The sequence below is a fragment of the Marmota monax genome, unplaced genomic scaffold (assembly GCF_021218885.2).
Source record: "Marmota monax isolate L192 unplaced genomic scaffold, Marmota_monax_Labrador192_F-V1.1 WCK01_AAM20220418_F8-fsc00072, whole genome shotgun sequence".
NCBI lineage: Eukaryota > Metazoa > Chordata > Mammalia > Rodentia > Sciuridae > Marmota > Marmota monax.
In genome coordinates this window covers 7,362,083-7,378,048 of record NW_026692356.1, presented here as the reverse complement: position 1 = coordinate 7,378,048, position 15,966 = coordinate 7,362,083, and the positions used below count along the sequence as shown (strand labels likewise).

Genomic DNA, 15,966 nt, shown 5'->3' with positions numbered 1-15,966 from the left:
TTCAGGATTCCTGCTGAATAGCAAAATTACTTGTTCTTTTCATTTTGTCTCAATAAATGATGACCACCTAAAGAGGTTGAGAGTGGTTGTCTTAGGAGTGGCAGGTGACCAGGTCCCAAAGTGTTGCTTATGTAGAATTACACATGAACGTGTTGACTTCAGTCGTGATGCCCACAGGTGCCTGCCACATACATGCACATTTTTTATCCTCTTGGGGAATGAGTTTCCTGGGTGTTGTTTGCACTGTTTTCTTCCTCCGCAATCTAGCATTTCTTGATTTAGGATCTGTCCAATGCTTGGGTTTGTCCTTTTACTGTTCCGTGTGTCCTAGATGGCTAGTCGCCTATTTGAGGACTACCGTGTGGGAGTTGTGCTTGAGAAAGACCTCTTGTGGGTCTGCGCTTGGTGACTAGGAGCACTGAAAGCCTGGTGCCAAAATAGTTGCTAACTCAAAATTGCTTCCCTTAAAGATGTGCTTTGTGGGGGTAGAGGAAGGGGATGTTGTTCTCAGGGAGATGGCACTGGCTCTCTGCTCTTCCATGCTGGAGAACAGCAGGAAAATTCATGTTACTATAGTCCCAGACTCTCTTATCCAGTGGATGGCTTTATTTTTCTTCTCGAGCCAGATTTGGGGATCTTTATAACTTTCATGTGGGCCACTTGCTAGTTTTGATTTCAATGATAATGTCTGACTTTTTTTTTTTTTCAAGCTTGTCTCAGTAGTACTTCTGCCAACACATTTAACATTTGTTTTGATTTTACCCACTCCTCTTTCCCCACCCCAAGTCTGCAGCAAGGAGAGCAGGGACATCCTGTGCAAACTGTCAGACCACCACGACCACCCTCTGGAGGAGAAATGCCAATGGAGACCCTGTCTGCAATGCCTGTGGACTCTACTACAAGCTGCACAATGTAAGTGGAACTGGGACCAACAGGAACAGTCTCTCTCTGGCAATGCCTGATGACAGCATCACCACTGTCCCAGGCAGACCCCATGATAGATTTGTGTCACCGTCCTTTGGGTCAAGTAATGGGCCTCAGATAATTGATATAGTAGGACCCGATGATTTTGTTGCTGTGTGCAGTGGCGCATGCCTGTAATCCCAGCAACTACAGAGGCTAAGGCAGGAAGATCGCAAGCTCAAGGCCAACTTGGACAACTTAGTGAGACCCTGTTTAAAAAAAAAATCGGGCTGAGGGCATAACTCAGTGGTGGAGCACCCCTGGGTTCAATTCCTGGTACCAAAAAAGGTTAATAGAAAATGACTTTGTCATCGTAGCCTTGCTGAGATGGAAAGGTTTTTTAAAGACAGACAACAGCACTAACCCACTTAGTATTATTGAATATACTGTATGTGATGCAGCAATCTGATATGCTTAGTGGGCTTGTCTGAATTTTTAGGGAGAAAAATATTCTCCTTAGAAAACACAAGGAGTCACCAGTTCTATTTTGATGTTTCCTTGCATTTTAAACTTCTTGCAAAAAGAGAAGACGCGGGTGTGCCTGAGGGAGAGAGTGAAAGAGAAAGGTAAATAGAATTGTAATGCGTAGCACAGCAACTCCTGAAACTAAGAAGACCCGATTCAGTTACTGAAGGGTAAAAAGTCTTGGCTAAACCTGTGCAGTGAATTTCAAATGGGTTCTCTGTATAAACGACGTGCAGTGAAATCGTCTGTGAGATTTCATCTGATGTCTTTGTCCCAAACAGCTTTCCCATGCAGAGAACTCCTGAGCCCAGAGCTCCATGAGGTTGTCACACCAGGAAAAGAAAATTTTTTTCTCCTTCTTATATCATAGTATCAAAATTATAACTGCTGGTCACTTGGGCTTAGCTTTTCTAATCTTTTAATTTAGGGTCCTTCCATTTTGTAATATCTTTACCTTAATTTTTTCAGGTTTTTTTTCTTTAGTTATACATGGACACAGTACATTTACTTTATTTAATTTTATGTGGTGCTGAGGATTGAACCCAGTGCCTTACGTGTGCCCGTTGAGTGCTCTATCACCAAGCCACAACCCCAGCTTTTTTACAGTTTTTTTTTTTTTTTTTTGGTACTGGGAATTGAACTCAGGGGCACTCAACCACTGAGCCACATCCCCAGCCCTATTTTGTATTTTATTTAGAGACGGGGGTCTCACTGAGTTGCTTAGCTTCTTGCGATTGTTGAGGCTCCCAAGCTGCTGGGATTACAGGCATGTGCCACCACGCCTGGCGAGGCCTAAATTTTCATTGATTTTAAAGAAAAAATTGTCATTGTGATCTCTTTCTCTTACCCCTCTTTGGCTTTTTCTGATTCTCCTAAAGTCTCTGCTAGACTGAACTGGGAAGAGGTGGGAATTTTTGCTTGGGGCTATTCTGGCAGCAAATTCATTTTACCCAGGAATACCCGGCAATTGGGGCGAAAGCTTTTCTGGCTAGATTGTTTTGAGTCACAGAGAATTACCCTACCTCTTTTTCAATTTGGGGGAACAAGTTGCTCAGATTCCCAGGGTGCCCTATAAAGTCCTCTCCCTGTCTGCGATGTCACATTGTCTCTTGACATGTCTCCATGTAGTTAGTGCCCAGTACTAACGATCTAGAGTCTTGCTACATCTAGAGTCTTGCTACGGATGATCTGTTATTCTCCCTCTGACGCTGGGGCTGTTGGCATATGTACATTTATCAACAATTAAACCCAAGTTCTGGTTTCACTTTGGGGAATTTACTTACTCAGTGCAGTGGAGATAGAAAGATTTGTGATAAAAATCTGGCAGATTTAGGGCATTAGTGTTTATTAGCAATTTAGTCATTTGCACAGCCTGTGAAGTTATTTTTTGAGTTGTCACTTATAACTTTTCAAGAACTTTCATGTTTCTTGAGTACATTTGAGCCTCAAATAGTCCTGTGATGTAGACAGGGCAGAAATTCTTTTTATTTCAGTTTTAGTTGAGGAAGTTATGACTCAGTAAAGCAAGTGGCTTAAGCAAGGTAAAATGACTGACGAAGCAGAGAGGATCCTGGCAGATTTCAGGGCATCAGAAGGCCTTTCTGGGAGGTGGTGGCATAAGGATCGATAGGAGAGCCTTGGAAAGCCAACACTCTCTTATTCTCAAATATAACAGAATTCTCATGAATTATGTGCCTATATCTGTTCTTTTCCTATTTCCATGCAAGCATAGGAATTATGGGAAATTATCTATAAACTTTGATAATTAGTCATGATGAGCTATTAATCTCACTTGTATCCCATATGTATCTATGTATGATATGTATGTGTGTGTGTATGTATATTTCTGAAGAACATTAATTTTTTTCTAGCCAGGGTGGGTCTCAAGCATGCTAGGCAAGTGTTCTGCCACTGAGCCACATCCCTAGCCCACTTAATTTTCCAAATCAAAGAAAATCCAAGGACACTTTTTCACTGCTTCCTGCTATCCTGTTTGTATGTACCCTGGATGGAACCCAGGGCTTTGTGAGTGCTAGGCAAGCTGAGCTATACCCCCAGCCCCTCCTACTGATTATAAATTGGCTCTGTCTTTGTGGCTGGGCACCAGTGGGGGAGAAAGAAATTTCCTCATCGTCAGGTATGTGTTTTTATGTCTTCTCTAGTTTCATAGGGATTCATTGAAGGAGGTGATGTATATGTATTTAGCAGAGATAATAACCTATTGCCATTTTCATCGCAGAGCATTTTGTTCTGCCCATGCAGATATCTACACACTATGCCACTGAGTTGCCTTCTTCTTATCTGGGCATTTAGATAACTGCATATCTCAGTGGTGTTGTGACTAGTTATCTGAAGCTGTGTGGCCATCTGGTAACTAGATATTATATTCAGATACCTGGCTATGTGTATCTAGATATCCCGTGTACAGAGCAGTGTATCTAGATGTTATCTCTAGACATGGAGATTTGATGTGGGAGTAGATTCCTGTCATCTCTGTAGGCTGCATCTTTATCTTGATGATAACTTGAAGAAGGAACCCTGAAACATTCTTCTGGCCATGACCTTTCTTGGCTCTTCTGCTTTCACTCACTCTGCCTATCCTGGCACAGGGGTGGGGAAATAAGGCCTCAGGGGGCTCCATCCCTCCTCCTCTCATGTGACCTCTTATAGCTCTAGGGAGCTGCATGTTTGCTGTGCCAAGCGGGTTGATCCCTCTTGGCCAGTTGGATCCTCTATTCCTTAACTGTCATTTTCTAGCTTCAGTAGCAGATAGGTAGATCCTGAAGTGGAGAACCTCTGTCTCCACACTGGCAGAAGGGGCATCCTCCCGAGGAAGTCAGGAATGACTGGCCCCTGATACTCCTTGAGTTTCTTTGTCACATTTCCCGGGGAACTCATCCAGATGTGTAGCTGGCTCTCATGCTGTTGGGATCATCCTGATGCTGACTCTGTGGGGTTTTGCCTGAGCAACTGATCTTGATTCTGGGCCCCCAAAGCCAACAATTAAGTTTTTCAGCAAACAAGGGTGGGTAGGCTGTTGTAGAGAGTGATACTTGTTGTGGTCTCTTTACTCTGGTTTGTTCTTGGTCTGACATTTTTAGATGAGCGCACCTTTGTGCTAATGGAGTGCCTTGGATCCCATAGATGGATATTAAAGACTTGTTGATCGGTCGCTTTAGCTGTTTGTCTAGTCAGAAGCGGAGAGTCAGTACCAGGGAGAAGTACCTGGGGATAGAACCCAGAGTTGTGTGTGTATACACTCTACCAGCTAGCTAAATCCTCAGCCCTTAATCTAAGAAACTCTGGAGAAATAAAACCAATTATATTTTATTTCAGTTACCAAAGAAATAGAATTCTACTAGGTGGGCCCTTGGAAATGCAAAGTTCCTGGAGGAAAAATTTCTTCCAAATTATTTATATTGATGATCTTAATTGATAAGCAGTGCTTGGAGAACTTCTTCTGTGGTCTCTGGTCTCTGACAGCCATAGGAGCCCTTCCCCTTGACACCTGGACTGTGGTACTTTGGGTCCCTGAAAAGGACCCCAAACTGAAACAGGTCCCCTGACTGGCAGCCAGTGGAACCTGTGCCCTTGTGCGAAAGCCTGTGCCATTTCAAAGGCAGCAAAAAAGTAAAAAAAAAAAAAATTGATCTTTGTTTAGATTAACAGACCCCTGACTATGAAGAAGGAAGGCATCCAGACCAGAAATCGAAAAATGTCTAGCAAATCCAAAAAGTGCAAAAAGGTGCATGACACACTGGAGGACTTCCCCAAGACCAGCTCCTTCAACCCGGCTGCCCTCTCCAGACACATGTCCTCCCTGAGCCACATCTCCCCTTTCAGCCACTCCAGCCACATGCTGACCACGCCCACGCCGATGCACCCGCCTTCCGGTCTCTCCTTCGGACCTCACCATCCTTCCAGTATGGTCACCGCCATGGGTTAGAGCCCTGCTTGATGTGCACAGGTCTCCAAGCGAGAGAGAGTCCCCCCGACCCCCTTCTACTTGCGTTTTTGCAGGAGCAGTATCATGAAGCCTAAAAGCGATGGATATATATGTTTTTGAAGGCAGAAAGCAAAATGATGTTTGCCACTTTTGCAAAGGAGCTCACTGTGGTGTCTGTGTTCCAACCACTGAATCTGGATCCCATTTGTGAATAAGCCATTCAGACTCATATTCCCTATTTAACAGGGTCTCTAGTGCTGTGAAAAATTGCTGAACATTGCATATAACTTATATTGTAAGAAATACTGTACATTTGAGGAAGACTTTATTGCACCTGGGTAGCTGTATGAAAGGCATGAAGGACGCCAAGATTTTTAAGGAGTATGGGGAAAATAAAAGTATGGAAATTCAGAAGAAACTAGGTCCGATATTCAAATGGACAAACTGCCAGTTTTGTTTCCTTTCACTGGCCACAGTTGTTTGATGCATTAAAAGAAAAAGAAAAAAAAAAAAGAAAATTAAAAAAAAAAAGAAAAATATATATAAAAAAAAAAAGAAAAAAAAGTTGTAGGCAAATCATTTGTTCAAAGCTGTGGGCCTCTGCAAAGGAAATACCAGTTCTGGGCAATTGCTGTTAAAGTCACAAATTGCCATCGAGGGTTTCAGAGTGTCATTTCTAGGCCTACATGCTTTGTGAACAAGTCTCTGTAATTGTTGTTTGTATGTATAATTCAAAGCACCAAAATAAGAAAAGATGTAGATTTATTTCATCATATTATACAGACTGAATTGTTGTATAAATTTATTTACTGCTAGTGTTAAGAACTACTTTTTTTTTTTTTTCCTTTTTCGGTTTTAAATATTTTTCTTCTCTCTCAATTTTTGGTTGAATAAACTAGATTACATTCAGTTGACCTAAGGTGGTTGTGCTCTGGAGGGTTTCTTTTTTCCTTTTTGTTTTTTGGATGATATTTATTAAATAGCTTCTAAGGGTACAGTAGTATCTGTCTCCTCACTCATTCCTCCTGCGGCCTGAGCTACGAGGGTGGCAGTGTATGAGCTACCCGCTTGCATGTCAGCCTCCCGAACCGGACAGGCCACATCCTGAGAGCCAGCCTGGCTGACTGTCATGTCCCGTGTTAGTGATCACTGTCTTTAAACAGTCTGTTAATAATGCTATAAAAATAATAATAAAGTTAAAATATTTAAAAAAATCAAAATGACATCGTATCAAAGTGGTGGCCAAGCTCTTAGAGAAACTGGTAGCTCTTGCTAATTTAAGAATAAGGAGTCTTTAAAAAAAAAAAAAAAACCAAACCCAGACATGTTCAATTGTTCACTGGGAGACAATGCTGACCCCAGATGGGCAACTCCTATTCCTTTGGGAAGCTGGGAGTATTTGGGATTTTGCTGGAGCCCAGATGAATTTGTTCTGCGGCTGGAACAACTTCTGGGGTCCCCTAGTGAGCTGCAGTTTCTCTTCCCGCTCTTCTGGTGTACCTAACTGATAATCTCAAGGAGAAGTGGGAAGGTTTCCGGCTGAGATTTGCAGGTGAAAGTGGCAGCCACTGCATGTAAGCTAGCTCGGCTGCTCTTAGTTCATTTCTGATTTGCTTTTCTACTGTTGAACTGAATAACACCACAGTGGAGGGTTTATTGGGATGTTTGGGAAAAATGAAATAACCATTTTGTAACTGACGCTGTATAGTTTCCTTTTACTCTGTCGACAGAATGTGTAACTATGGCACACATTTAAATATCTCTGTTAATCGCCTCTCTGCTTTCTTAGCAAATATTTTAAACCTAAAGCTAAATGTTGAAATAAAGGAGTAGAGAATCACTGAGATGCAAATGGAGATCTCACTGGCTCCTGATTAATGACCAAAGTCTGAATGTTGTTTCCGATTATCTTTGAAGCACTAAGCGAAATGATCATCGATCGCCACATTAAACTTGGGAGATTTTATTGTAGAGTTCCAAGTCCCAGGGTTTGCCACTTTCTTTTCTTCATGAGCAGATTTGAGTTAATGCCCTTTCACCTTAAGATCTGGGAGTTCAAATTCTTGACATTCTTGAAGTGGGAAGGGGTGGGGTGGGGGGGCACAGAAAAATCACAAAGTCAGTACCTCTGCTAAGTTTTGTTTTAGGTACTGTAGTGTTACTGGCCTGTTTCCTCCTAGTCCTTCTTAAGTGAGATGCCATTTCATGTTTGTGTACATTGATTTAATCTAAGATGTTTCTAGAAGATGATGCAAAGCTTTAAAACATATATAATATATATGTGTGTATATATATATATATATATATATATATATATATATATATATGATAACAATGATTCAGTTTCTTTAGAATGTTATCATGTTTTCATGGCTTCAGTGATTTTGTCTATATAAGACACTGAAAGAGCAAGAGTGGCCAGGATTTAATCTAGAAAAAACAGCAAGATTGTGCATCTAAAATATATTAAATTGTACCCTCAGTTTTCATTCAGTTTTTCCTCGATTGTTAACAGTGCTTTTATTAATGCATTATAGTTATACATCATAGTGGAGTTCATTTTGACATGATCATGCATGCATAGAATATAATTTGTTTTATTTCAGTCCTGTTTTGCTTCACTTTTGAAATCGCTGCATTAGCTCATCCATTAGAGAAATATTTGAAAAATATGTGTTTTTTTTTGTTTGTTTTGGAAATAACTTGTGATTTGGTTTAGTTCTTTAAAACATTTTAAAAAGTACACTAACTTATGTATAGAAAAAAAGAATAAACTGCAGTTTGGTATTTCTAAACTCCTCATATACCTAACGGTGGAAGTTTATAAGTAAAGACTCTGGATTTAAGCACTTCTTTCCTTTATTCAACAAATACCTAGTGAGTGTCTACGTTGAAGTTCATTTAAAACCACCTTTTTAACAATATGCTTTAAAAAAATCAGACCAGGAAACAGAGAAACAAGACTCCAATGATGTCATTCTTGCTTTGTGACATTTACCTTGTTATTCCCCTTTACAATGAACTACATGAACTGTGGTGAGGCTCCTGACTGGGCCTCTGAGTTAGTCCCCAAGCAGACGAGTTGTGGTAGAGCTGGGGTACCCAGAGCCAGCCTTCTGAGATCAGTATCTATTATCTAAGTTTTAAAAAGTCCTTTTAATGCTTAGCCCTCATTACGAGATTACATTTTAGTATTTCATAAGTCGAATTGTGCAAAGGGATCAAATGCTTCCCAGTCTCTGCACCCCTGACTTGAGTTTTGTAAAGTACCTGCTTACAACAGCTCACAAACTCACAGACTCACAAACTCACATGCAGTCCATTGTCTGCTTCTGATATTTTCCTCACAATGATGAATTGTCCTTTTCAGCATTTCAAAGAGTTAAAGGAGTTATTACTCTCTTTTCTATTTTGTTCCATTCCCCTGTCCCATATCCTTCCCCCCTCCAGCAAACCCCCTCTCCTAGAGCCATTTTTGTGATCCTTCCTGGACAAAAGTCATTCTTGACCCCTCTGTAATTTCCAAGCAAAGGAGAGATTAAAAGGCCCAAAGAAAACATTCGAAGGATGGCATATAGTTTTATGTACGGGACAAAAGTTGTAGCTATTGTCTAGATCAACTGAGCAGCATAGCAACCCCTCTCCCGCATTTCTAAATGAATCGAGCTCTGAGAAGCATTTTCACTTCTGTGTATACCATCCAGCTGAACAGTGCAACACTTTCCTGGATTTGACTTTGTCCAAGGGTCCAGACACCCTAATGAAAGTGTCCAGGGAAGGGAAAACCCTGGAATTCAGAGAAACTCCTTGATTCTTTGAACGTGTTTCGGACTATACTAGAAGCATGGAAAGTTGGGCTTCACTCCTGGCTCTGCCACTAATTAGCAGAATGCTCTGAGGCCATTTATTTGATTTTTCTGGGAGTCGACTCCTTATCTAGGTAATCTCTTAGACATCTCTAAGACCCATTTAAAAGGGGAAAAATGCCGTGATTCCATAGGATATGTATATATTTTTGAGACTATCCTTTATTATTAAATTTTGAAATTTTGGAAAGTGGTGCTCGAAAAGCCTGGTGACGGCCCTTCCACTTTCTGGTGAAACACAAATTAACTTGTATTTTATGACTGTCAACCCAGGACAAGAGTCAGCGTCTCCGTCTTTGGATTCTCTGCTTTCTGAAATGTGTCCAGACTCCTCTCGAGCTGAATACACAGGACTTGCTAGTGCTGCTGATTTTGGCAGCCTGGTCCATAGTTCTCTCATCCATTGTGTAAAGAAATTCTGCCTGAATTGCTTACAGCCTATTCTCGGGATACAGCCAGAGTCCAATCTTTCTTTTTCCTTGTCCTCTCTCTCTTTCCTTTGGGAGAAGAGGATAAACAGTCAGTAGATCAACGTGGGGGAATTAAAAAAAAAAAAAAGTAGATCCTTTCAGGGTGCTTGGTCCAGATTCTGATATCCCTGGTCCCTTCCTGGCTAGCCCTTGAGCTCCTTTGCAGGGGATCCTGGTACATTAGCTACATTGTCTGTGGTGCATTTTTACAATCCCCTGTCATGTCTGTGTGCAGTTTGGCAGGCTGCACATTGGAGTGGGGATTTGGAGAGTGGAGCCGTTCACCCCGCCCTGCCTCCCCCAGGTCTCCAGCTAAGCAAAACCTTTGCACTACGGTGGAACACTCATCTTACTGCCCTTGGTGAGGGTGCCTGGTCCCCAGTAAGAGCCCAAGAGGTGTGTAGACACCTGGAGAGGAGTTTGTGCTTCTACAGAAGCAACTTTGGGCCTAGAATTGTATAACTTAGGAGAGTAAAGTGGAGATACAAAGCCACCTCAGAGATTTGGTCTTTACAGTGCCTGAACTACAAGGTAGTCTACAAAGAAACCAGGTGAACTGTTTTCTTTTGGGGGTGGGGGTGGGGGCCAAGATAGGGAAACTCTGTAGGGATAAGAAATTTTCAAAAAATGAAGGTTCTGTTTTTCTTTGATGAAAAAATATTAGTTAATACTTACTGACCAAATTCATAAATACCCAAAACATTTTTTAAAAGAAGCAGAAGAGGGGCTGGGGATGTGGCTCAAGCGGTAGCGCGCTCGCCTGGCATGCGTGCGGCCCAGGTTCGATCCTCAGCACCACATACAGACAAAGATGTTGTGTCTGCCAAATACTTAAAAATAAATATTAAAATTCTCTCTCTCTCTCCCTCTTTCTCACTCTCTCTCACTCTTTCTTTAAAAAAAAAAAAAGAAGAAAAAAAAATAAAAGAAGCAGAAGAAATAGGCTTTTCATCAGGGCTGTTGAATTGCCTATGAGTAGTCTTTTGAACAGTTTAGCTTGAATACCTTCATGAGTCTTATAGATTCCTGCGGTGGAGTTGGGGGGAACTCAAGTGGGATTGGGGGGAACTCAAGTTTGGTGTTTTCTTTTCTTGTGAGCAGTTTTGGGGATTGAAACGTGCTAAGCAAGACTTTACCACTGAGCTACATCCCCAGCTCCAGTGTTTGCATTTAAAACTACATTTCATGAATGTGAAGGTGTTGGTAATAGAAGCCACCTTGGGAAAGGTGGCCCCTCTCTCTTCTTTTCAGGAGAGGCTCTGCCGTTCTTTTTTGGCCACTGTCTCATAGCCATGCCTAGGGCAATTTGTTTGCTGATTGAATTCCTACCCTGCCTGTCACTTTTAAATCTATGTGTGTGTGTGTGTATGTGTCGTGCTAGGGATTGAACCCAGAACCTTGTGCATTTACAGTTCCGAGGGTCAGAAGCCTGCAGTCAGTTTCATTGGGCTAAAGTCATGATGGTGGCTGGGTCAATTTCCTCTGGAGGCTTTAGGTGGAGTCTCTTTCCTTACCTTTCCTAGCTGGGGAGTCGCCTTTGTTCCTTGTCTCATGACCCTTTGTTACATCACTCCAACCTCTCGCGTCCATCATCACATCCTCTACACATCTTTTGTCAAAAAATCGGAGCTGTTCTTTGCCCTGCAGACAGATATGGTTGAGAGGTTACAGTAGGGAAGGGATCTGATTCCCTCCCTCCCTGTGTCGAGTGTGCAGGGTGAAGCTGGGAAGCTTTTCTACTCCGCAAAATTAACAAGACCCAACTGGGGATGGAGCCCACCATTTCATCTTTATTTTCCTCGGGCACGAATCAACTGAAGTTGGCATCAGACTGTAGGTCTACCTGAGACCAAGCTACTAGTTAAGGAAACCAGGAAACCAGGAAGCCCCAGGCAGTTTTATACATGGCTTCTCACATGGGAATGACTCTGGTTCCTTGGATCTCCAGGTGAGGTGGGAGTGTGATGTTCTTCACTTTAGGACAAATACTTTGAGACATGTTGACACAATGACTTCATGCAAGATGTCTCAGGAAGGCAGGTAGGAAACCGTCTCTCGGTGACTTCTTGCTACTTCGGGCCTTTCTGTAATGATAGTGACCTCTGTTATGCTTCCCTTTGTAATTTTGTTGTAAATGAAGGTATTTTTGTGACAGGATTTTGCCCAAAGGAAAGGGTGTTTTGTTTTGTTTTAGGATGGAATTTCTGAGACCATAGTGGGTGAGAAGTGGGAGGTTTCTGGGTGGGAGACAGTCTTCTCTCAGCTCCCAATAAATTATACCAAGCAAGTGAGCATCTAATCCATCCATGTGTGGAGTCAACCCTTCCCTTAAGAGGTTTGCATCTCTATGGGGCAACAAGATGTGCCCAAGAACAATCAAATTGGGAGGAAGCCTCTGGCTCACCGGTTGAGCAAGTTTGGATGTTCAATCCTGTGCTCACAGAAAGAGACGGGAGGTCTTTGTCTCCCTAATTGGATCAGGGGGCCTGCAGCTGCTACTTGGGCTCTACGTGTGACAGTAGGTGCCATGATGGGCTGCAGCCTGGAGCTTACTTCAGTGCGTCCCGGCCCTTGCTGGCGTCAGAGGCTGACTATCCAGTTCAAGGGTTAAATAGGCCCTTTGCTTCTCCGTCTTTCTCCTCTACTACCTTCCAGACCTGGCCCAACCCTCTGCTTCCAAGCGTGTCCATGGACAGGGGCAAGGAGAGGCCACAGCACCCTGCCAGCCTACTTTATAACACTAGCAGCTCTGATGAAGGTGGAGGTTTTAAACTACAGTCCTGTCTAAGATGAGGTTCGGGGATTAGGTGTCTGCTTTCCATTACCCTAGATAGAAGAGCCTGGCAGAATGTCTGCCCCCATGGCCAGCTGGCCGGCCCAAGGCGAAAGGAGAGGAGGGAGAAGAGAGGCATGTGTCAATCCCCTTTTTCCATCAGCTTGGCCCTCTAAGGTAGACTTCTGGCCTGTGTTTTCTCTCTGTCACGACCTGGGAAACCGAAGCTCTGGGGATGTACCTGAGCTACCCAAGGACACAGAAAGCCCCATCTCCAAGGGCCTGACCTAGATTGTGGGAGTGCTGGTATATCTTCTTAGCACTAACAGTAAAAGTAGAAAAGAAAAGCCCACAGGTAAGTCTTAAGTTTAAGGGAAATACACTGCCTTGGCTTGCCACTGAGAAGATGTTTGATACCCAGATAAAGGTACCCCTAGTGGAAAAAGTCACCCTGACTCCTTCTTTCAAAAAAAGAATCTCCATTCTTGTCAATGAATGTCCCATGACATGTCTTCCAGATGCGCTTTGTACCTACCAGCCATGAAATGTAAAGTCTCTCGTGGGTGTGACCAGAATGGGTCCCAGCTTGATCCTAGAATCCGGATGACGAACATGAATATTCGCTGGAGAGAGAAAGCTGCCGTTTAGTGAGAAGGGATGCCCATGTTGGGCTGGAGTCTGCAAATCAATACAATGTGTGGGCTTGCTGGGAGCGGCCCTCATTTTGTTAAGGATTACATTTCTACATGGTTTGCAGACTAGATGTTAATCAGTGACTGTTGGCCAGAGAGGGCAAACCTTACCAGCAAATAAATGCATTTAAGATGTTAGGGAATGACCAAAGAGGACGATGTATGCAGGGACCTAAAAAACATGAAACCACTTAAGAACGTAAAGGTCATTTTGTTCAGGGCAAAATTCTTGTGCATGGTGCTGACAGTTTGCCCTCTGGGTGTTTTCAGAGCTTAAAGGATCAAACTCGTCCACAAGAAATATGGAATGTCTAATACAGAACACGCACCCCTCCAGCCCAACCTTCTTGTCTGATCCTCAGCACGGCTCCAGCTTCGGGTTGAATACCACCCTGCCTAGAACCGTGGCATGAGCACAGCCTTGCTCAAGTTGTTGGCTGGCACATCTAGAGGACACTTTAGAGCAGTCTTAAGTAATAAACAAAATAGAATATGTCACACTCCATAGTCTGTCTGAAGCCATGCGAAGGAGGGAGGGCTATCTTTCTTCACCTCTGAGATCAGTTCCCAGTGATAATAGAGATTTTTGCCGCCATGCAGAAATCCCGCCAAAGTTTCTCATGCTACCTTAAGAGGTGAGTGAACGATCATCTTCCACCTAAAAATGAGGCTTTATTTTCCTGTAGATTGATGGGATATAATAGATGTTTATATCATAGGATGGTAGCCTAAAGAACATGAGCTATGCCAAAAGATGGATTATGAAGAGGAGGACTAACTCCAGAAGGCCAAGTTGGTTTTGAATCTGCTTCTGCTCTCGCTTTTGGGTCCCCACCTGCTCCCTTTGGTATGTTGCCCCTATGATGCTGAGCCCCTGGTACTACTCCTGGGTAGTACCCACTTGCTGCTGGGCCGCGTCGCAAGCAGAGCCTGTATTCTGGGATGATGTCAATTGCTCCGTTGCTGTCTGAGCAAATCTGAGCTGGGCTCAGAGTCCTACTCCATGCAAAGTCTGAGCCGCGTACTCTTTTGGAGCTAAAGTATTGATGACTCTTACCGGCTTAATGTTATCCTTCTTTGTTGAGCTTTGCATGTTAAAGAAGCCTTTAACGCCTTCCAATTTGACCTAAGCAAGTGAGTCATATGGGAATTCTTGGTACTAGGGGAAATATAATATTTTGGGGCAAAAGGGCTTTTAGCTGTCTTTCAACAGCAAACACAGTGCAACTTGTTGAATAATAATGACCAGCTCATGTTCTGAGTGGCCTCTAGGTATGGAAACAGAAATTAATATCAATAGACCATTTATATTCTTTCCTGTTGACCACTGAACATTGAACACTTACTATGTGCTTGACACATATATGTTGTCTCCCTTAATTCTCCCAAAACCCTTTGACATGGGTGTTATTATCCTGATTTCATGAGGACAGAGGTTTAGGGATGCTAACTTGATTAATAACTCATAACTTGTCTCTGGACCTCTGTTGCTACCTCCTGCTTGGTACCACAAAAGACTATGTACACAGTTCCTTCTTCAATCAAAAATAGCTGCTTTGGGCTGGGGCTGGGGCTGGGGCTCAGTGGCTGAGTGCTTGCCTTGTACATATGAGGCATTGGGTTCGATCCTAAGCACCACATAAAAATAAATAAATAAAATAAAGGTATTGTGTCCATCTACAACTAAAAATATTTTTTAAAAAAATAGAAGCTTAAGAAAGGATCTCGAGACCCTGGATTTTTTTTAATTTTTTTTTTTTTCTTAGAGTGCTTTCCATTAGTTCTTTCTGTTGGGTGATTTTTCTTGCAGTCTCTCCCAGCCTAATCACTCCTTTAAAAGGTTAAGTTACGTGCCCAACATCTCACGGCAGGCAAAGGTCAATACTGGGGTGAAAGCTCACAACCACAGTGCTCAGGGCTGGGTGTCCCTGGGGGAGTGTTCTTGGCAGAGGCAGGTTATGTTTAGATTTGATTGCTTGGACGTCAGTAGCAGTTTTCGGGAACCCAGCATAATCTCCAGCATTGATGCTCTTATCTTAAAATCCCCTTCCAAGACAGAAGGAGGATCTGCTTTTCTTATTGGACCACTTTCAACGAAGGGTCCTTTTCCTCCAGATTGCTGGCTTACCCACACACTCGATAGATAACGGGGTTCCAGGCGCCACGTGGAGACCTGCTGCCCTTAATTATGCCTCGGCTGGTAAAATCCAACCAAACTAATCACAAAGCACTTGTCCAATAAAAGAACCCTCTTTTTATAATGGAGAAATTAACTGGGCTTGAGCAGTAGAGAGGTTAGGGAAGCTGCCATAAAATATAATTATAATAATAATAATATTAACAGTAGTATACTCTACATGGCCTCTTGCCTTTCATCCCAGATCTGAGAATGACTGGCTGATGTTAATTAATATGGTTTGGCCCTGTTGGAACTACACATGGGGCTAGAAAATAAAGCATGGGGTTTTGTTTGTTTGATTTTTTATTTGGGGTCCTATCCTGCTTCTCTACCTGGGGGGTGGAGGTGGTGGGATTAACATTTTCATCCTTCTCATTGGGTTGAACAGAAGGAACATTCTGACAGCTCTCCAGAAGCCTGTGTTTGCCTTAATGGTGCTGCATACTTCACCACAGTGTGTGTGTTTTCATTTACGAGGCTTGCTGGACTTGGCCATGAAGGGGTTGCAATGGGCTCTTAAGGACCCAGACTGTGGATGCTGTCACCTTGAGAGGGAAAATGAAGGTGAGGGGCAGACCCAGAAGGTGTAGCTCCTTTAGAAAGGGATGTGTC

At 42.9% G+C, this 15,966-nt stretch overlaps 1 protein-coding gene across 3 annotated transcripts in view; it reads left to right on the top strand.

The window, feature by feature from the left end:
• Gata3 (GATA binding protein 3) overlaps window positions 1-7,230 on the top strand; it is a 30,395-nt gene extending 23,165 nt beyond the window's left edge. For all 3 annotated transcript variants that reach the window (XM_046442353.2, XM_046442355.2, XM_046442352.2), the window contains exons 5-6: window positions 787-912; window positions 5,090-7,230. In XM_046442353.2, coding sequence (XP_046298309.1) covers window positions 787-912; window positions 5,090-5,374 — 411 coding nt within the window. In that variant the 3' untranslated portion in view covers window positions 5,375-7,230. The remainder of the gene's footprint in view (window positions 1-786; window positions 913-5,089) is intronic.
• The last annotated feature ends 8,736 nt before the right edge of the window (window positions 7,231-15,966 follow it).